This window comes from Quercus lobata, chromosome 7 (assembly GCF_001633185.2).
Source record: "Quercus lobata isolate SW786 chromosome 7, ValleyOak3.0 Primary Assembly, whole genome shotgun sequence".
Taxonomy (NCBI): Eukaryota; Viridiplantae; Streptophyta; class Magnoliopsida; order Fagales; family Fagaceae; genus Quercus; species Quercus lobata.
Genome location: NC_044910.1, coordinates 45,240,807 through 45,262,610, shown reverse-complemented (window position 1 = coordinate 45,262,610; position 21,804 = coordinate 45,240,807). Strand labels below are relative to the sequence as shown.

Below are 21,804 nucleotides of genomic sequence, written 5' to 3'. Positions count from 1 at the left end.
CCGTTTTGGCATCTAAAAAAAACCCTAAATTCATCTGAAACTCTCTCTCTCTTTATTATTTACCATTGCTCTTAAATTGGAATGTGTTTACCATTATATGAAAAATTATGCTTAATAATGTATAAAAAATATAAATAAAAACGTATTCTGCCGTACCTACACTCTACTTTTTCAAAAATTGCCGCACCTGAATCTGAATCCGCAACCGAAGTCTTCTATGTTAGATCTATCGACATCAAACATACCCTGGTCAATAACAAGTTGGGTGCTTTTAGATCCATCATGATATGATTTGTTGCCGAGTTGGCACCAAACTTGAGTTTGATTGACCTATGTATACTTCTAAATGCAAGTGCCCATGCTCACATTTTTTAATTTTGCAATTATCGTGAAATTGGCCATTCATTAAATAACAGTTGGTCATTTATTAAATAAATATCAATGACTCTATTTAACAAATCCTAGTATTTGCTTTTCTTGTTATATTGTCCAAAATTCAAAGTCCAAGAAATACTAGAGAAATATTCTGAATATATATTAATTTTGGTTATTTAGGGTTTGTTTGGATACCGCTTATTGTTGAAAATTGAAAACTTATTACTGAAAACACTGTAGCAAAATAATTTTTAAAAGTGTGAATAATGCCATAGGACCCAGTTAAGTTTTAAAGTGACATTTGCATTTTTCCGTACTTGCAAGTTCCGTGAACAATGCACGGGACCCAGGGAAAAACACAAACGTAGCTCTGCGTTTGCTATCCAAACTCACGCTTAATAAACTTGTTTGAAATGCTAGGAATAGTTCTATCAGATTGTACAAGTCTTGCTTGTATTTATGAACAAGCATTAGTCACATTGCATTATTTGAAGGAAAGATCCATCACTCATGCGATGTATACTACATCCTTCAAAAGTCTTAAAATTACTCTCTAGGGAAATACCTTTTAAAAGTGTTGCAATTCCAAATAACCAAGGTGAGACAATGGGAAATCACTCCTCAAATGAAGACACTATGAAACCTACCATACTTGTCCCACTAACTTGCTAAAAGCTCCACAACACCCTTCAATATAACCCAATAAACCCCTAATATAGAAAAAAGCATGCTCCAAAACTATTCGACAAATAGGGTAGTGGGCGACTAAGTGAGCGTTTGCTTTGGACGTTTTGCTGCTGAAACGCGTTTGCGTTTTGGCATGGGACCCACGCTACAGTAACACAGTAAACGCGTCCTTTTTTTTTTTTTTTTCTCGCGTTTCAGGAGTAATTGGTTACTGTTCAGCCGTATATGTTGACTTGTTCACTGTGAACAGTGCATTTGTGCACTGTTCACGAACCCACAAATTTCACTTTTCACAATTTTTTTTATTAAAAATGGGTCCCACGGTACTATTTACACATTTAAAAAATATTTCGCTACAGTGTTTTCAGTTTCAGCAAAAATAAGCTCAATCCAAACGGACCCTTAGTGTCAATGGGGTAGGAGAGTTTGTCAAGTGCTTGTGTGGAAACAGCCTAGCTTTGTCCTTCAAATCCATAGAACGAAAAATTTTACATTAGAGAGATTTATGGTTTTACAATCAAATCAAGTTAAATGTTAAAAAAAGCAAAAATCTTAAAGGTATTTTAGACAAATGTGAAATGTATTTTCAAAACTTTTGTAAGAAAAAAGAAAAGAAAAGAAAAGACCCTAGGCCATCCAATTCTATAACCCAAACAAGAGTAGCTCCATTGGTCCACTATTTCGATGATGGTACGACATACTGTATTGGTGCACTCATGATTAGGGCAGTCCAACAGGTCTAGGACCCGATCAAACCGCCTGAATCCGACCGACCTGAAGCCCAGCGGGTTAGCTCGAAGCCCTTGGCAGGTCGGATTCGGGTCCTTCTCTCATAAAACCCGACTCTTCGGTTCGGGTAGTAGGTTAAGGGTTTAAAAACCTGTATAACCCAATCCGACAGAAGTTTTAGAGAAAAAAAAAATTTACAATATCAGATCAAATCACTATCTACCATCTAGTCACGTGTGAACTGAGGATGATAAGACTGAGCACTGCACAACATCATCTACCATCTAGAGTCTTCCTTCCACGCAAAAGCAGAGAACAAATCACCAAAGCAAACATCAGATCACTTGAACTTCAGAAGAATTAGAACAACTAAAAGCCTAAAATTGAAATGGCCTCAGTGTTCAATCCCATCAAACTTCTCCCTATACTCGGTTATCCAAACAATATCAGTATCACAGTATCTCACAGTCACAGCTCTCTCATATTTCAAAATCTCACTCTCAATATCAATCTTCGTTCTCTCTACTCTCAATCTCAACTCTCAAGTCTCTCTAGTCTCAATCTCAGTCTCCTTTCTCTCTGCTCTCAATCTCAAGTTTCTAGTCTCAACTCTCAACCCCTCACTCCATACCCTCCACCTCCACGGATACACTCCTTTCCAAACCCTAGTTGGCCCCCACGTCATCACCATTCCACAGTCACGGGCTCACAGCTTCACCTCACTTTCCACCATGGGTGCCTTCTCATGCTCAGTTGCTCACGAATCAGCTTCTTAGTCTCAAGACTCTCAGCCTCAGATATATTTTCTTCATTTTTCATCTATCTTTTTCTCTATTTTGAGATATGGGCATTTCATCTTGTTTAATATTTTGAGATATGGGTTTTTAATCTTCAATTTATTGAAAATTAGGGGTTCATCTTGTTCAACTTAAAGATTGCTTAGCTGTACTGCCCTAAAGTTGCATGTGCTTGATTCTATACTTTTCTGTTCGATTGTTTGATTCAAAGATTAAGGGACCAAAATAGACCAAGTGATTGGATTCAAATATGAAACCCTAATCGTCTTGATTTGATTTGTTGGGTCAAAGATGAGTTAAAAAAAAATCATCCAAATTCACAAATTTAGCCCAATTCGAAGCCCAAACTCGCCTACTCGAGGAATCCGACCTGTTCAACCAATGACCCAAACCGCCATATAGCAGGTCGATTGCGGGTCACACTTTTGGTAACCTGATCCAAACGGGTCGAGTTCGAGTTAAGCCCAAACCCGAGCCAACCCGACCGTGGACAGCCATGATGCGTTTGTGGAGAGCGGAGTGGGAGTGGTGTGGCCTAAGCTCATTGTGAGAGAGAGATCAAGCAACATGCTTAATGATCGATATATATAAATTCCTTAACATTTTTCACAACTAATGACGTGCCGTGTGATTGGACAGTCACTAGTTACTACACAAAGAAATTAAAATCAATCAAAATGCAGAAAAAAGTGGATATTCAAGAGACTCCACTGGCAGATCTGTACAAGTCTATCAAAGCAGGTTGAAGAGGTGGAAGATCTTTACGAAGCAAATCTTTAGAAAATCTATTAGTATTCTTACTATGCATCTATGCATGCATGTGTGCGTGATGAGGAGCAGAGACAGAGTGAATCCATTAAACAGGCTTGTAAAAGGAGATCTTGGAGTAAAAAAATCATTGTCCCAAACTCAAAACAAAAGCTTAAAATTAATAAAGATTGTTCACAAAATTCACTCAAAAATATAAAGTAACATCCTTTAACAAAACCATCTAAAACAGAAGATACGCTCTTCTCCCCTCAACTTAAGACCTGGGCTTCTCCTTCTTCTCCTTGAAGAGAGCCAACAGGGAGACACCAGAAACCTTCACAACCTTGAATCTAACACCAGGAATATCTCCGACAGCATGACCCTTACGTCCAAATCCAGCAATCAAAACCTCATCCTGCATTCACATATCACATCAATGGTAAGATACAAAAAAACGACACAGTTGCTAGTTGAATATAATTAGTAACCAACAGACAAGACAATGCTAAACTTCCAAACCAAGAAAACCTACGTTTTCTTCAATGTAGTTCAAGCAACCATCGTTGGGGACAAATGCAGCAATCTTTTTCCCATTTTTGATTAGTTGAACTCTAGCACATTTCCTAATAGCAGAGTTTGGCTGTTTGGCCTCAATACCTCTGCACATTTCAGAAAAAAACATTTGTATGAGTTGACATCAAATGCTTAATCACTGAGTCACAGCAAATGAAAACATAAAAGCATGTAATCTTACATCTTCTCTAGGACAATTCCCTTTGCGTGGGAAGACCCAGCAAATGGCTTCTTCCATTCATTACCAAGGTGAGACTTTTTGTATGACTTGTCGGCCCACCTTTGTCTTCTACGGTGGGACTTCAGCTTACGACCAGCTCCCATACCACGTGTTTTCCTGAAATACAAAAGTTATTCAGATCATGAACCCATTCACCCCAACAAAGGCAGGCTATTATTTAAATCCAAAAATTAAATTCTGCCCAAATACGTTGCCAATTGGCAATGTATTGGAAAACTCAAACCAAAACCTGTAACATAATTTCAGTTTTCAATATGATTATAATTGTTTTGCAGGCATTCATACCAAGAAACATGTCAAGGAAAGAAATAAATCAATCTGTTCACTCAGTGACTAGCACAGCCAGCTTTGTAATTTAACAATTCAGAAGAACATAATAATCAAGCTCACTCCTTTTTCCCCAATATTTTACTAGTTGAATAAAGCCACTTTTTACTCCATTGACCAGCCCAACAGTAAATTTAGTTTAAGAAAATATTCATTTACATTCCAAACAACAATATTGATTTATTTCCCAAAATCTAATTCAAGAGAAATCCTATGATTCTATAATATTCCTATACAGGAAAAATATTGTAAGAGAAATGGTTTCTGGAAAAAAATTTGTTAGTGAGATTAATAAACATCCACCCACGAATCAACGGGACAATCTACTATTTAAAATACTAACGGTAATAATCCAGTACACAAAACCACCACATTAGTCTTCACATCTAGCAAGAATTATATCAACCCAAATCAAAACATATAAGACGATTTTCGCATGTTAGAATCCCTAGCACTTTTCTTAAAAAAAATTTCCAAACATAAGTTCCCATAACAAATTTGAAAAGGAAGCATTTTGCATCAGCTAACTTCCAACACTGAAGAAGAAAACCCCTTTTTCAGTGTTTGGTTGCAGAGAAAATGCAGAAACCAAAAACCCACCTTTATCCCACTCAATCAAACAAGCCTAACACAACCATTCATCTCAGTTGATACAAATTTAATTATTCCCCCCCCCCCCCAAAAAAAACCAACAAAAAACAACAGCAATCATAAGTTCATAATTCCACATAACATCTATATTCTTCAACTTTCCCAGCACCCAAACATGGTAGTATAGGAAACCCATAACAGAACAAGATCTAAGCATATCATTCAGGATTTAAAACACAAAAAAAAAAAAAAAAAAAAAAAAACCCCAGAAGCCCTAGATTTTGAAACTAAAAGTAAACGGTAAAAATAAAGCTTATATATTAATATATTATCAGCGAGGATCGAAGAGAGTTCGGTTTCGTACCCCATGGTGACTGAGAGAAATTGCTCGACAGCGACGAGGATTTGAGAGGTTGGAGATGAACAAGTTGAAGCTGCCGCAAAGTAAAACCCTAACCCTAGAAATGAAATAGATGGTGCATATATATATAGAGAGATTATTTTGGGTATATAGCCGAATCGGCCCAAGGAGGTCTCTTTGGGCCCAGCCTGCTACGATAAATTTGGGCTTTTTTAGTAAGATAGTGTTTGTTTCATCATTGGACCTATTTTGAGCCTAATAAAAACCTTTACTGGTTTTAGGCCCAAAAAAAGGACTAGGATTGCGGATTTAAATAAGTCAAATACTGTGAAGAAATTCGGCAAGAGTCTTGTAATTCAGTTGTTACTTTTTGGTATATTCAATGAAGATATATAGTATTCAAATCTTCATCCCCTATTGCGAGTATTGAATTATTTAAAAAATAAAAAAGCAAAATTAGAGCCACTAGTCTTTAAACAATTTAAATAGGAAATTGAAGCAATTTATTTACAATTCCCATTTGGCATTACCATATGAAGTATAGTTTTAACTATAAAGTTTTAGTAGTAGAGTATGCAATATTTGGTTTTAGTTGAAAAATTTTACCATGTTTTCAGTGTTTGACAAATTACAATGAATAGTACTTTAAAGTTGTGGATTTATAAAGGTTGAAGTATGAGCAATTAAGCCAAGTGCCTTATACCTCAATTAGCATTTCTAGGTATTTTTAATGGGAACATTTGGGGTTTAAATCCCCCTCCCTATTATAACTATTGAATTAAAAGTAAATAAAAAGAAGTATGAACAATTTAAAATCTCTTTTCAATGAGGCTGATAGACCAAAAAAAAAAAAAAAGAGAGCATAGAGCAGTCGAACAATATAATGAAGAAAATGCTATATGCTAATTGTAGTCATTCAATCCTTTTTTTTTTTTTTGGTAGAAGAAAAATGCATAGAAAAGGAGGGTGGCAACCCTTGGTCCCCTACACGATTAGAGTAACATAAAGAAAAATGGACACCAACACACTCACTAGTGCAGATCAAGGAGACTCGAATGTTTTACAACATGTACTTTCCCTAAATGTTTCAAGAAATGACTCTACTTGAGGTTTGTATAAATGACATAGGTCAATCACTGTCCTCTTACATTGATACTTCACATAATGTTCTATTTTTTTTTTTAAACAAAAAATTCATACCCAAACCATGAATGAAATAACACGCTCCTTAATGTTTGTGGATGAATGACACTCCCGTATGAGATTTGTATTTTTAAAGATGAGTTAAAATTTTTTATATAAAGAATAGAATATTTCATTAAAGAAGTCACAATGTGAGAAGACAAGAACTTATTTGATATATTTATAAAAATCTCAAGGAAATAGTATTATTTCTCAAAACATTGGAATGTGTCCTCCCGTAAAATCTAAAAGGATGATGATGTAACGTACCCTTCTTTTACTTATTAATCTATTTATTTTCAATCCCTCCATGACAAAGCATACACCACACCTTTGTTCCATAAGATTCCCCCCATCTCCAAAACATGCGACGATTACTTGAAATCTTTGTTTCTTGTATTTTCTCATGGTTTTTCAGAATAGACAAGGGAAGAAGATATATGTGGGATCCACACATGATAGAGGAAACATGTACATGATATATTCATGACATAATTGGAGGAAAGCTTACAAGGAAGGTTGAGTGTTAGTGTGAGTTTGCATTGCGACAAGCGTGTGTTTTGCGTTTTTTTCCTAGGTCCCGTATACTATTCATAGACCAGCAAGTATGGAAAAACATAACAGTAACTTTAAAACCGAGTCTCACCAGTACTATTTATATTTTAAAAATTATTTTACTACAGTGTTTTCAACAATAAGTTTTTAATTTTTAGCAATAAATGATATTCAAATAAGCCCTTAGTGTCAAGATGCAAATTGCTACAATACATCCATGCACACATATTGGTATAAAAAAACACGTTTATGTGAAATGCAAAATTAGACAAAATACATCTCAATTCAAGGCTTTGTGGGACGACACCAAGGTTCAACAGAAAGAGTACATCCATGCACACATTGGTTGCATGCTGTGAATTTGTACAGGATTTGCTACAGTTTCGGCTGGATAGTGGCAGTCATCAATGTAAAACTAAGTCTAAAAAATTAAAGGTAATCAAATTCTATTAAGATTTTTCTTCAGGTTGATTCAGGTTCACATGACAGATAGCTTCTTCAATCTTCCGCATTTGCCAAACAATTTTTCCGGTCATATTTTCCACACTAGACTGATCTGCATAGTGTAGCAACAGTAAAGAAGGCGGAAATAATGGGATGGAAAAATTGTTTTTAGACAAGATAAGGAAACTCATTGGCCCATGTTATACACCAAAAGGGTTCATATCATCTCTCAAATAACAAATAACATGGTCATGATTTCAGATCGCTAGTCCCATGTTCATACATAATCCCTCCTGGTGTAATGGCACAATGACCCACTGGTTCAAAACATAGGCAGAAAGATGTCAAAAGGAAAAAGATAAAATACATAATGCATCTACCAAATGAAATGGAACTATCAAAGTTCACCAGTTCCACATTACTATACAGTCTGCAAGAACTTAGTCTTTTCAATACATATTTCTCTACAACAATGAGATTCAGCCGTGTGCACCCACCAAAATACCTGTCAAGAATGAATTAAGAGTGAATTGTGTAAAACAAAATATCATAGTTGTCAAAACATGAATCGTACATGAATTGTATCATGAATTGATTTTTAATTTTTCATTATCATGTATCGTATCCTATCATGAATCGTAAAATACAAAAACACTTAATAAAATTTATAAAAAATTATAGATGTAATATAAATGGTATATTCATTATAAAATTTAAATATATTCAACTGATGACTAATTTATTCATCACTTATGTAATAATGTTTAACAAGCTAACTAAATAAATCAAATTAGCATGTGTTTATAACATACACATTCAAATTGCTTAAATTCAAAAGTGATAATATATTACAAATAACTCAAAAATCATAATTTAGTTTCATCATATTGCCTAATAAACCCCATCTAAGTCAATGCTATCATCATGTTTATCATTTTGCAAACTTATTTCTTCATTAAAATTTTCTTCATCGTCATTTAACATTTACTATCTTTTCTTGTTCTTTTTATTTTAAAAATAAAAAATAAAAAAAAATCTTCTTGCATTCTAGTTTCTTGGACTTGTAACAATAATGACAAAAATAAAAAATAATTATATTGTCAATTAATATCTTATTCATAGTATAGAAAATAAATTTGCAAATATTAAAGTGAAGTGTGTATTGTGTAGTCCAAATTTTATAGGAAAAAGAGAGGGAAAAAAAACTTAAGAATATCTGATTTTATTAGGCCAAATTAAGTAACCTAATAATTTTGCGTTGAAAACATGTCTAACAACTTGTTAGATTCAAATAAAAGTACAAATTTTAACAAAAAAATCTCATTTTAAAGTATTTGTCTATGTATTGTACGATACGTATGATTGTACAATATAATACGATTCATACGATACACACACTATATCGTACGATTCATGAGCACTTACGATACGCCGATATAATACGGAATTATTTACAATATCGTATTGTATGATACCGACAATATGCAGAATATAACATAAGCAGCAGAATAATTTGTAAGGAACAATACAGTACCTGCCACAATTGCACCTACTTCTGGCCCTTCTTCCATAGCACCCCTATCTTCTTCAACATGTTCACATTTTTCTTCTTAGGAGAATCATCTTCCATATCTTCTGAATAAGGTGAATCCATAGGATTGTAATTGATGTCAAGAGAACCTGTTCTCTCCACAAATTTCCCATTGTTTCCGCTTGAAATCATAGCAGCAGCTGCCTCAGCTGCCTTTCTCCACTGGTCAGACTGCACCTTTAACTTCCGCAACTCAGCCTCCATTTCTGAATTTGCAGCCTGTGCTGCATCCAACTGCTCAGTCACCCGTGCCGCTCTTCTGCTATTTTTGTCTGCTTCCTCTGTTAAAGAACCAAGTTTCATCAAAGCCTCTCGCTCTGCAGCCCTTGCTTCTTCTGCCGAAGCAAAAGCCTCATCATTAATTTTACTTCTCTCCATGTCTCTCTTCTTAATTTCCATCTTGAGCATTTCATTTTCCTCCCCTATATTCTGCAACTGTGTCTCCTTGTCCAACACAGTTTCCTTCAAGCCTGCTAAATCAGCCTCCAACCTTTTCAACTCTATTGCAAGGTCAGATTCTTTTTCATTTGATATGTTTTTTTCACTCTTCAAGCTCAATCCCTTATTTTCCACTGAGATACTCTGCAATTCATTTTCCTTGTCCATTAACTGAGCCCTCAACTCTTCGATATGAGCCTTAGATTTCTTTAATTCTGACTCCAACTCAACCTCTCTTTGGCATGATTCTGATTTCATACGTTCAACTTGTTCATAAGCACTTCTAATCTGCAATGTGCTCTGAATATATTCTTCCTGGTACCTGATCTCAGCTGCATCTACAGCAGCTCGCAATTGACCCACTTCAAATTTCACAAAACTAAGCTCAGATTTTAGCTGTTTTGTTTCCTCATTTTCTTCAGTTTCTTGAACAATTTTGTTGTCTGCAGGATCCAACAATTTTGTGCTGCTGCTGTTAACCAGATCTGCCTGAAATTTGCTCACAAGTCCCTCCAACGATTTCACTTGAGCTTTTGACTGCTCCAACTCCAACGACAAGTAATTGTGAGCCTCCGTGGCTTTGATGCCATCTGACCGGAGCATCTCTGCAGTTTCATTTGCTTCTTCCAATTGCCTTTGAGTTTTACTTATAACTTCTAGGGCCTGAGCTTCAGATTCTTTGCGATCATTCAGCTCGGTTTTCAACTTTTCAACCAGGGACAGGGTTTCAGAAAGTTCAATTCTCAAGCCCTCAATATCAGCTTGTGCTGACTCTGCCTTCTTAGCTTGGGTAGCTTCCGATTCAGCCACCATTTCCAGCTGAGCTTTGAGCTTCTGAATTTCATTCATGGCAGAAGCTAGGGCAGCTGAATCCATTGAGTATTGCCTCTGGACAGCCTCAAGTTCTGATTGCCATGCTCGATCACGATCTTGGGAGATTTTACGAAGCTCTAGAAGCCGAGCCTCTTCAGAAGCAGAAATCTCCTCCAGCTGCTGTTGGGATTCCTCAAGCTGTTCTGACAAGGCTAAGAGCTGCTTCTTGGCCTCTTCAGCCTCCTGTTGTGCTCTCCTCTTCAATGACTCAGACGAGTTCAGTTGTTCCTTTGCTTTTTTCAGATCCTCTTGGAGTTGAGCAAGCAGTGACTCCAATTCAGACACTCTGCTTGGACGCTTCTTCTGGAGCTCACAAAAACAAAGGGAGAGTATAGATATCAAGAAAAGACTTCAAAATAACTAAAACATTCAGAATTTGGTACGCAAAGAAATGTTAAAAGAGAAAAAAAAGGGGGGGGGGGGCGGGGGGGGGGGGATAAAAGAACTCATATGATGCTTTTGTTATAGTTGCATATGATAAGCAGCATTCATGAAACTGCTAATGGCAGTATGGGTGTCTTTAGGTGAACTTTATTTAAAATAGCTTTCAGTTATGAGTTATCATTAAATACCTCAGACATTGGACTTCGTGGTGACTTGCGTTCAATGGTTTTAGGGCTTTTGTCTTTTGGCGTCTTACTGGCTGGATGCGGAGAGGAAACTGAATCAGATTCTGACCCTGGCGTCTTGAGTTGCCGGGCAGTCCGAGGTGTTGCCGGAGATTTCCTTTGTGGCACTTCTAAAGAGCCAGCCCTGCCCTCCAATTCAGTGGAGTGACAATCAGAATGGCAAAAAATGTATAAAGATGAACAAAAAATTGCCTTTACAGAATCTGATGCAAAGCAATACTAAAAAGTATATATATCTGTAAGTGGTAGGCATTAATGTATTGGTAGGCATTAATATACATTTGTTCTGAATTGAATGCATAGGTGCACCATATTTTCAGGTTTTGCATTTGACAATTTATGAAATATAGCAAGTGGTCCACCTCTTGGATAGACTACCAACCATATCCAGAATCAGCTATCTGCTAATCTTACCAACCACAATGATATTGACATGCTAAGAAACATTCGGCATTTTTGAGAGAATATTTTTCAGATACAGATAAAGCGCTCAGATTGACTGCTTGAAATGGAATTATGAGGTTTAACAAAATAGAGAAGTTAGTTCTTTCAATTTGGCAGACAAAGATGCATATCATTTTATGCAAGTTGGCCAACAAAATTCTAATATTTATTTATACTTTGATGCATGTCTCATATAAAATGCAATTTGGACAAATTTCCAAAATATATATCTTGAAAGTTAGTCTTACATTAAATCATAGTTTAATTCTTTCAGATACTTTCCAGAATCCGGTTATACCACCCAATCTGGTTAGATGAATCCACAGATTTAATTTTAAGTTTTTTTTTTCACACTTAGATCTTTCACCTTATGTATATCTCCATTATTTTTCCAATTTTTTTAAAAAAAGGCAGCTCAAAAATGTGAGTGAACTTAAAAAATAATGACAATGAAAAGACTGCCCCCAAGTATGTAACCACCTGGTGGGCTTTAATCTAATTGGACCTCAACTCTATTCCTGACAAAGAGAAACATAACTCCATAGGGTGAGGATTGCACCTTTGAAATCTAAAAGATACAACAAAAGAAAGCTACAAGCCACAAAATTCAATGAAGTAGATAAAGTAATTCACAACACCGCATAAAACAAAAATGACAATCTCACCTTGCTTTTGGCGTTTGCATATCTTTTTTTTTTTTTTATCTCCTCGAGTAAAGTGGTATTAAAGCAAAAGGTGAATGACCTTTCCTTCAAAGCCCCCTGACCCACAACACCTTCCTTAGTTCAAAGAAATTTTTGGCTGAGAAAGAAACACGAAATGGAATATATAGTATATACATGTACCCAAAAAAAAAGCAATTGTTCATAAAAGACAGCTACCTTATATCAGTATTGAGCACAAAGCCTAACAAACAAACGACACACAATCGCTTCGAAGAAACTCCACAGAAACAACCAGCACTACCACCAACCAAAGCCATAAGACAAAAAGAAAAAAGAAAAAAAGAAAAAGTTGAAACATAAAGATCTCATTAAATATCATTATGCAAACAATCCTTCACACATTTTTTTTTAATTTTCATTCCAACTTTTCCTTTCATTTCACTCTAGTACTTAAATATTCTTTGCATTGTGGACCAAACATATCATTGAAAGCCGGTATGGGCCGGCAAGAAGTAAATTACAATAATAACCCATGAAGATCACGATGTCTTAATTGTAATTTACATTTGTGCTCTTTATGAAATCAAATCATACTGTGTTTCAACAATATTTGTGTGCGCATGTATATTCAACCCAATATAGCACAAAAAGGGTTATCCAAAAAAAAAAAAATATATATATATATATAGCACAAAAAGACAATATTGAAAATAATAAGCCAGAACAGGAAAAATAAATAAAAGCTTGGAAATATAAGAACAAAATAATTGGAGCTCTACAACTTTCGTTAATTCACAAAACCAGCCATATCTGTTTCTCAAATTTTGCACTTTTACTTTAAACAAATTTATTAAAAAAAAGTGAAAATAATCACAAGAAGCTTGAAAATAAGAAAGACTTTCTGGGCTTTTCTAACTTGTTCAAATTATTTTTTATTGTTTATTTTTGTGTATGAAGCGCTTAGATCTAATCACAATCTGGGTCTAAAAATCACTGATCTGAAGCACATAATGACGTGAACAACAAAAACAGAGGAAGCAGAAACAGAGGCATGAGCTTAGCAAACAAACCAAAAATCACTCTTTTGAAATATCAAAATTACATAAAACTAAAAGTTTCAAACTTTCTTCGAAAACCCATCAAAAACCAAAGCTCACACCATTCAAGACTTTCATCCCAACCACAAACATACATTATCATCCATAGCATAAGTTCCACACAAAAAGAAAAACAGTTTTTTTTTCTCCAAAATCACTCAGAAGGTTAAAGAAAAAAAAAACTCAGCTTCTAAACATAAAACCTTAAACACAAAAACTACTAACTTCGAAAATGAGAAGCAAAAACTAAACAAGTCTTTTTTTTTTTTCTTAATAAGGGACATTGTTGAACAACAAAACAGAGAAGAGAAATGGCGTTTGGTCTTACCAGAAGGTCTTTGAGTTTCTGAACTGTGAACCCTGAGAAGGAGGTAACTGAGCTATGTTTTTTTTTTTGGTATAGTGGGTAAACAGTAAAACAAGGAGTGAGACTGTGAGAGTGAGTTTTAAAAGCCCTAAAAAAGAAGGAAGAGAAGGAGTTTGTTTTGTTTTGATTTGGGTTCGTTTGTGTCGTTTACTTGTATTGTATCGTATGGCGTGGTGTGGGATTGGTATATAGGACTACAGGGTGGTAATTACAATAGGCTATATAAGCTTTGTGTTTCAGCTCAGCTGTTTGTGTTTGTGAGAAGAGAGAGAGGGTAGCTCAGTTCCCGAGTCTCTTTCGCTATCTACCTCTTGTGTATTTGTCAGCGTTGCTGCCACAGGCAACCACTAAAGCAAGTGAAAGCTACTGTGCATTTCTGTATACAGAGCATAGGTTTATTTTCTTACTAACTCTACGCTCTTTCTCTGACTTGGGTTTTCAAAAAAAATACTCTACGCTCTTTCTACACGCGCGTTTTCACTTTCCTGTCCTCAGACCTCGGTCAATCACATGGCTGAGAGATGCTGGGTTGAGTAAGAGTATTCTCATTAATGATTCTAAAAATTTATCCAAAAAAAAGAAATATTAATGATTTTAAAAATTTTGATATTTAACATCTCAAAAAATTATTTTGTTATATTATCCTACTCTAAAATACATCTAATATCAAAACTTTTTTTTTCATCATTTCATTTAAAATAATATAAACTACTCCTTAAAATAATAAAAAACAACCGCACAAATCACCTCCTCCATCACAAGCATTAAAATAATAATATTTTTTTAAGTTTGGAGCTACAGTGAGCTTTCCAAGAATAACATGTCTGTTGTAGCTTGCTTTTTGGCGCTTTAGAGGCTAAAATAGGACCATAGCATTTATATACTCTTTGATACAAATGCTCTAAATAGGGGAAGGAGTACTACACTATTATGATCTACTCATCTACATCTACTGCTCTGGGAAAAGGCAAAACCCATTTGAGTTTGGGCATCCAATGTACTGTTTCCCTATATTCCCGCTTATTATTCTCATTTCTTATTATTTTTGTTGTTGAAAGTATTATTATTTAGTTTTTAGTATTTTAAAAATACTTATTTAAATATTATAAAAATACGTGTAAAAAATATTATTGTTATTTAAATATTGAAAACTGCTTAAACAACAATAGCAAACACCATGAATAAAAAATCTCTAGTTTTAACTATGGTAAGTGAAATAGTAGTCAGGTTGGTCAATGGCATTTCCTTGCTTTGGTAGAGGAATGTACCAGCCTATGACTTCTTCAAGAAGAGCAGATGCAAACTCAAGCTACCTTGAGGTTGAATTGTAATTCAGCAGTTGGAACTAAATTCTCAAGCACAGTATTGGTAGTTAGAATTGGAGAGGGAAATTAGTATTTGCTCGTTTGATATTGAATACCATCAACCTTATTCAATCCAAGGCCAAGGTAATTTTATGGGCACTTGCTAATCTTGTAACTTGTTATGATGCTTCGCATGTGGTTATAAAAAGTGATTATAAATATGTATAAATTTCATCTTAGCTACTTGGGATGGTATTTCTTGGAGGCTAAGGGTACATGTATTTAAAAACTGAAAATTGTTGTTTAAAATTTTTTGTGGAAATAAGTGTGGGTGAAAAAATGTGTGGAAATATGTTGTTTAAAATTTTTTGTGAAAATACGTGTGAGTGAAAAAATGTGTGGAAATATGTTGTTTAAAATTTTTTGTGAAAATACGTGTGGGTGAAAAAATGTGTGGAAATGCGTGAAATGTTGTTTAAAAACTGAAAATTATTGTTTGGAAACACTTACCAAACACCCCCTAAATCATTTTGTACGAGTTGTCCAATTGGCATGTTTTTCCCTAGTTTCAGTTTCTTTTAGTTGGGTTTATCGTAAGGCTAATATAACTGCTCATGAATTAGCCACCTGATTTAGGAATTAAGGTTGGTTTGGTTCTTTTCGTCCAAGTTGTTACCCTCCCAATGTGTATAGTTATGTAGAAAGAGAGGTTGTCTCTATTGTTTCCTTGTAATTTGCTTTTTGTTGAATAAAATTTTCAGTTCATCAAAAAAAAAATATATATATATGTAAGATGAAGGGATCCAGGAAAAAAAAAAGTGTAAGATGAAAGGTGAAGTAATTAAGGGGAGAAAAAAAAAGGATGAAAGCTGAAAGCTGAAAGGTGAAGTTGTGTTTCAATACTTAAATAATAATAATTATATAATAGTTAAAAAGCCTGTAACTTAATTTATATGTCTTGAAGTTTTTAAGTGAGACGTGGAAGGTTCAAATCCCCCCTTCACCAACTACCACATCATTAGAAAAAAAAAAAGGGGATTAAATACGTAATAATATAATTTATCAATCAAAATTTGAGATTTTTGAGGCATTTTTATCATTTTGGACGTTTTATTATATTTTTTTATTGAAGAAAGAGAATGGAGGGTTATGTTCTCTTAACTAACTTCTTAAGGTTGATTCTCAAAAAAAAAAAAAAACTTCTTAAGGTTTAAAACGTTTTATGCTCCTTGAGGGCATAAAACATTTTCAACTCAAAGATGGTGTTCTTCATAGTAAAAATAAATAAAATTGATTACAATTTGACCAAAATTTTCCACTGATTCAAATTACTAAAATGAGGGGGAAAAAGGAGTTTAACGCTGAAACTAATGGGGAATCATAAATCCTTATGTTGTTTGGATTCATGTGGAAGAAAAAGCATGTAGTGAATCTTTCTTTTATGAGATGTAAAATCCAATGTTGTCTCATATTGTTGGTTCTATTAGAAGATCCAACCTTTTTCGTAAATCATTATTTAATCTACTGTTTTTAAGTTAAAAGGTAGAGGTTTTCCAAACTATTCTCTATTGTAAACTTAAATATAGGGCTGGGAAAATTATTAACATTGTCTTGATTGAGTTTTCAAAAGGCCATATTTTAGGCCTTTGGGTGCGTGATGCGTTGGTAGGAGTCTTATATTTGGTTACACCTGCGAGTTCAGGAGTTACCGAGTTTGAATCGTGCGCTTTGCAAAAATGTTGTATCACGATGTGGATAGTCCTAACGTGCTCAGGGGTGCCTTACGCTACAATAGTGGATTTAAGTAGGTAGGGTCAATGATCACATGCGTGAGACTCTTTTTTGTTCATAAAAAAAATGTCATATTTTAGGAATGACAATTTCACCCTAACCCATTTTGCCTTGCCCTAATATGCTTACCCAAAAGAAGTAAAGAGGCAAGGACAAGGTAAAATCCTTGCCCCAACCATTCAGGAGGGTTGGTAAGAATTTTCATTGTCATGCTCTATTTATATTTACTATAATGCCATTATTTTTCTAAGATTACAGCATTTTCATTATAACCATTAGAAATTTCTTTTTTAAGGGAAAAAAAGGGAGCTTGCAAGTGTGATTATTACCCCCACCCCACTTAAATATGATTTATGCATGGCATGAGTCTGCTCACACAATAGTGGGGCTAACCATTACTCGAATCCACAACTTCAAACTTGTGGATGTAATGGGTCATAAGGGATGGGGTGGGGACAGAATGGGGTAATGCCATTACAAGGTAGGGGTGAAGCACTAATGATCTAACTTCATCTTGCCCAATTGTCATTTGTACTCAACATGGAATAGAGTACCAACAATTTGTCGATATCAAGTTGTTCAAATGTTAAAGATCAATTTAAGACTTGATCGAAACTTGATCAATCGAGATGCAGGATTCAACAATTGCTCGATTGACATTCAATCACTCAAGATATGGATTTCGATAGTTACTCAATCGATTGAGAATTGTAGGCATAATGACATGTTTTAATTTTGAAGTCGATGGATTTGTTTCTAAACCCTACTTAAGTATACGCATAAAAGGATTTGTATTCTTGACTTCTATGCGGCAGTGGGAGAGGTATAGACTGAGAGCATTATAGGATCTCATAGTATGGATTATAGATATTCTTTAGGTGTATATCCATACTTGTGATCAAAGAGATTTGAAACAACATCCTAACGAAGCTAAATGAGATATCAAATCTTTGAGGAGATGCCAATTCAATAGAACTTGGACAAGTCATTTATGATGGGGTCCATGTACAAGAAGTTTGAAAGTTTTGAAGCAATTATGGGTCACAATAGCAAGTTCATTTACCGGAATTGTAAAGTTTAGATAATAAAGATTTTGTTTTTTTGTTTTTATTTATTTATTTATTTATTTTTTTTTAGAGAGTTTCAGTCTATAACGTCCGCTTCTGATGATAGTTTTTTATTATCAGACCAAGACACCAATTGTTTTTTGGTGTAAACGGGGAAAGATTTTGTTCTTGATTGTATACTAATTCTTTTCAAAGTACATTACCTTATTTAACGTGTGTCACCTAGTTTTCCCTGTCGAAACATTTTCCATCGATTTTTCTTGTCACTGTATCGTTTTTGTTCGTTTATTGATTTTACTGCTTACTTAATGGATTTGATGGCTTTAGTTTCATTGGTTACTTAAATCACTAAATTTGGTCACATAATAGGTTTAATAGGTAATAAGTTATTCATAGATCCTCTGCACAATGAATATTGGGGGTCAAATCGGTGTTCTCAAATAAGATTAAAGATATTGGAGAGCTAAAGCCAATACTAAATCATTGGTTAGGTACAATGATGCAGAGAGTGCTTACAGGATCTATTGGTGGAAGTTAGCGTTACAGCGTTAATTAGCATATGGAAACTCTTGCCTATAACGTTGCTCAATATGATGTTTTCCTGAAAAAAAAAAAAAAAAAAAAAAAAAAAAAAAAAAAAAAAAAAAAAAAAAAGACGTTTTCCTTGTTATACTTACTGGGTCGTGTTAACAGGTATTTTTAAGGCAATTGTTAATAAACTAAATTAAGAAAATTTTAACATTATTTTCATGAAAAATATAAAAAACTATCATAAAAATTAATTGCTTTATTAATTTTCAATAAAATGTTTCTAAATGATTAACATTAGAAAATAATTGAAAACAGAAACACAATGAAACCCAAAAATCGTAACTTGAGGTTTCCTTGTTCAAATTTGGTATAATAAATGGATAAATCAAGCATCTTTTGGGTTTAGCCACACATTAGCTGTTAAGGCACAAGTTTACATGCACAAAGGGGCAATCTTAATGGTTTTCCTTCTGGTTTCTTTAGGATTTTTGACTAATTTCAAGACTCTTAAATTCCATCACAAATGTGTAGATCCCAATTTTGTAGGACCCCAAGTTTTATTTTATTTGGAAAATCTCTCCATTTGTAAATCTCAATTTTGTAGGACCCCAAGTTTTATTTGCAAGTAGTATATAGTCCTAGTGGGACATGGAGAATTGGAGATATAAGTATGATCATCTTCCAAGTCGATTGGGCATGTGCTAAGCCCTCCTATATGGGGCATTGCCCCATTAACAAATCACGCCTGATAGCGGTGAGCTGAGTCATTGTTTGATTGGGTCACCGAAATTGAACAAATTGGACCATTTGAAAATAACACATTGTCTAAATGTTGCTCTCATACCAATAGTGATAGAAACCATTCCACTAAATAGAGGACTTTAAAGCCAAACATTCCCACTAGAGCAGGGAAAAAAAGTTGTTATAGTTGTATTAATGATCTTTTGAAAATGACTAGGGAGTTGGGGGGTTTAAGAATGGAAAATGAAAATTATTATTGTTGGGACCCAATTGTTGAGAAGTACCTTTGCCTAATAATGAAACCAATTTTACTACCTTTAGAGGATAATATACAAAAAACCAAATCAATAAAAGTGTATGAGAAAGAAAGCACTATGTCTTCATAGACATATATATTTCAAGGCCTTTGCTTTGTTTACAATGAAAGCAAAGAGCAAGCAATTATTTTATACCTTGTGATTTTGATCATTTCCCTTGTACAACAAACCAACTATAGAACAACTATACAAAGCTAAGATGAGGAGCCTCTTTTAAGTTGGACAAAAGTTACTCATAAGAAAATTTTAACGAAGAAAAATGGATTTTTAAGTTTCAACTTTCAACACTGTTTGGCCCACAGATTTTAAGTATAGGGTACGTAGCCAATGAGACGTAGGAGTGCAATAATTTTCATCACTGGATGACCTTATTCTCAAATGGCCAATAAGCTTCAATATGCTTCATCATATAATATGACTATGTCCATTCTTTGATCTCCATGGGAATTGTTCGTTGTTTAAACAACTCAGACACCCATATAATATTATAGTATATTGTATTTTCTTCTCAATGTCACATTCACTAGATTATCCTGAAGATTCTATATTTAAAAAAAGATTATCCTTTCATTTTTATTTATTTATTTTAGGTTGCTTAGAGATGGAGCTAGTGATGTAAATAACTAAATATAAAGTATAAAGTATGACATAAAAAACTGCATGGATATATTTCCATAATATATTGCAGAAGAAACTTCCTTAAAGGTTGGAAATCATAATCATCTAGATCAACTGATTAATTATCAAGTAAACTTTGTAGTTTGTACAGGTAAAACAAATTAATTAATAGTTAAGCTTTTGCATCATTAACAGGAAGCAAAAGCTTCAGCTTTTCTTTTTTCCGAAAAAGAATATTTAGGTTCTCAAATCGAATGGGAATTCTAAGTTATCCCAAGATATATCTTAGGATATTTCATAATCATGAACAAAATATTTCCCTTTTCTTGCACTAGTTGATGCCCCTTTGCCTTTGTATAAATATTTTTTTTTTCATACATACTTCTACTTATAAAAAAAATGTACATAATATATAGCGGATGATTATCACTTATATATACTAAGGGTTGTGTTAACCGGCACCGTAAGGTGCCCATTAACAACTCTTTTGCAAATTTTTGTCCTTTTTGACAATCTTTTAGCAGTTTTTTTTTTTCTTTTTAACAACCCCTTTAATAATTTTTTATCATTTTTATTAAGTAGGACCTATATAGGGAAATCTTAACAAGTAGTGCATGGTGCTTGTTAACATTTCCCATATACTAATTATGAAACATATATATGCAAGGAAAAAATCAAATGAATAGTGGAACTAAAAAGAGGTGCTAGAGAACATTGTTAATTAACAACTAACAGCATTAGATCACAGAAGGGAATCATTTCCATTATTTTATCAAATTGAAGAAAGATACCAATCCATATATACACAACCAATACATATAGGACTTAATTTGGTGTTTTTTGTTGTTGTTTTTTTGTTTGTTTTTGTTTGCTTGTTTTTTTGTTGTTTTTCATTGGGTCAAACCTCTCGCTAAACACATAAACTGCATGCAATTACAAAATAAGGAAGCATCTCAATGTAATTAATTGAGAAATCAAGAAGTATTCATTGTAAAATACTGTAATAAACAAAAGATGGCCAACGACTAAGAGTAAGGTGCCGTTTAACGAAAGAAACGACTCCTTGTTTACAAGAACAATAAGGACATCTAAAAATAAATTTGAAATTTGATTTAACGAAAAAGAACGACCTCTAGAGCTCTGCCGTTTAATTGAAGAAAAAAGAAACGACCAGTAAATGGATGTCTTTTGGATGAAGAAAACAATCACAGCTATAATGTTACATTATAATTTCATAATTTGGGTTTTTAATTGACAAAATAAAAAATTAGCTTGTAATTCCATGTATTTACATAAATATACTTAAAATATATACATTAAAATGTATAGTATAATTCTTACCTATATAATTTGTGGGGTCAGGGAACTTATGGTCCAACCCACGCTCTATTAGGGCTTGGGGCCCGTGCCGAGGAGGGTATGTGCCGAGGACGAATGGGGAACGGCCGAAGTGTCGAGGGGAATAGCCGAGGACGACCCTGTCCTCGGCACTCCAGGACTTCAAGGGGAAGAGCAATGTCTCGATGAAGGACGCCCCCAAAAAGCCCCCTGAAGGAGATGCGAGTAGAATGGGACCCACATAGGGGTACAGTGCAAAATTGGTTCAGGGTAAATACGTTCCCTCCGCATTAAATGCACCCGCCAGCGTCCTGACCATGTTAATGAGAAAAGACGCCTGGACAGGGTGACTTCGATCATCGCAACTAACAGAAAGCAAGG

The 21,804-nt window shown here is 34.3% G+C and overlaps 2 protein-coding genes across 10 annotated transcripts; both read right to left on the bottom strand.

The window, feature by feature from the left end:
- Window positions 1-3,438: 3,438 nt before the first annotated feature.
- LOC115951264 (40S ribosomal protein S23) lies at window positions 3,439-5,726 on the bottom strand. The gene is made up of 4 exons (XM_031068449.1): window positions 5,435-5,726; window positions 4,093-4,248; window positions 3,871-3,997; window positions 3,439-3,753 (listed from the first exon to the last, which is right to left on the bottom strand). Exons 1-4 carry the CDS (start codon window positions 5,437-5,439, stop codon window positions 3,613-3,615), a joined length of 429 nt encoding a protein of 142 aa, XP_030924309.1. The 5' UTR covers window positions 5,440-5,726; the 3' UTR covers window positions 3,439-3,612.
- Window positions 5,727-7,747: 2,021 nt separating this feature from the next.
- Window positions 7,748-14,033, bottom strand: LOC115952755 (interactor of constitutive active ROPs 2, chloroplastic). 9 transcript variants are annotated; one of them, XM_031069991.1, is made up of 6 exons: window positions 13,678-14,032; window positions 12,469-12,549; window positions 12,253-12,388; window positions 11,087-11,267; window positions 9,147-10,823; window positions 7,748-8,117 (listed from the first exon to the last, which is right to left on the bottom strand). In XM_031069991.1, the coding sequence occupies exons 3-5, from the start codon at window positions 12,270-12,272 to the stop codon at window positions 9,162-9,164; spliced, it is 1,863 nt and encodes a 620-aa protein (XP_030925851.1). In that variant the 5' UTR covers window positions 12,273-12,388; window positions 12,469-12,549; window positions 13,678-14,032; the 3' UTR covers window positions 7,748-8,117; window positions 9,147-9,161. The 9 variants fall into 9 exon arrangements, with proteins under 9 accessions (XP_030925851.1, XP_030925854.1, XP_030925850.1 ...); XM_031069994.1 differs by lacking the exon at window positions 12,469-12,549 and having other exon boundaries at window positions 12,253-12,348; window positions 13,678-14,033; XM_031069990.1 differs by lacking the exon at window positions 12,469-12,549.
- Window positions 14,034-21,804: the final 7,771 nt, after the last annotated feature.

Coding starts and splice junctions, on each gene's coding strand:
- LOC115951264 (XM_031068449.1), bottom strand. Junction 3,998..4,092: donor GGAATTGTCCTAGAGAAGAT/GTAAGATTACAT, acceptor TGAAATGTGCAG/AGGTATTGAGGCCAAACAGC. Junction 3,754..3,870: donor TGAACTACATTGAAGAAAAC/GTAGGTTTTCTT, acceptor ATGTGAATGCAG/GATGAGGTTTTGATTGCTGG.
- LOC115952755 (XM_031069994.1), bottom strand. CDS start 12,272: ATGCAAACGCCAAAAGCAAG. Junction 11,268..12,252: donor ATGCAAACGCCAAAAGCAAG/GTGAGATTGTCA, acceptor ATTGGAGGGCAG/GGCTGGCTCTTTAGAAGTGC. Junction 10,824..11,086: donor CACGAAGTCCAATGTCTGAG/GTATTTAATGAT, acceptor TGTTTTTGTGAG/CTCCAGAAGAAGCGTCCAAG.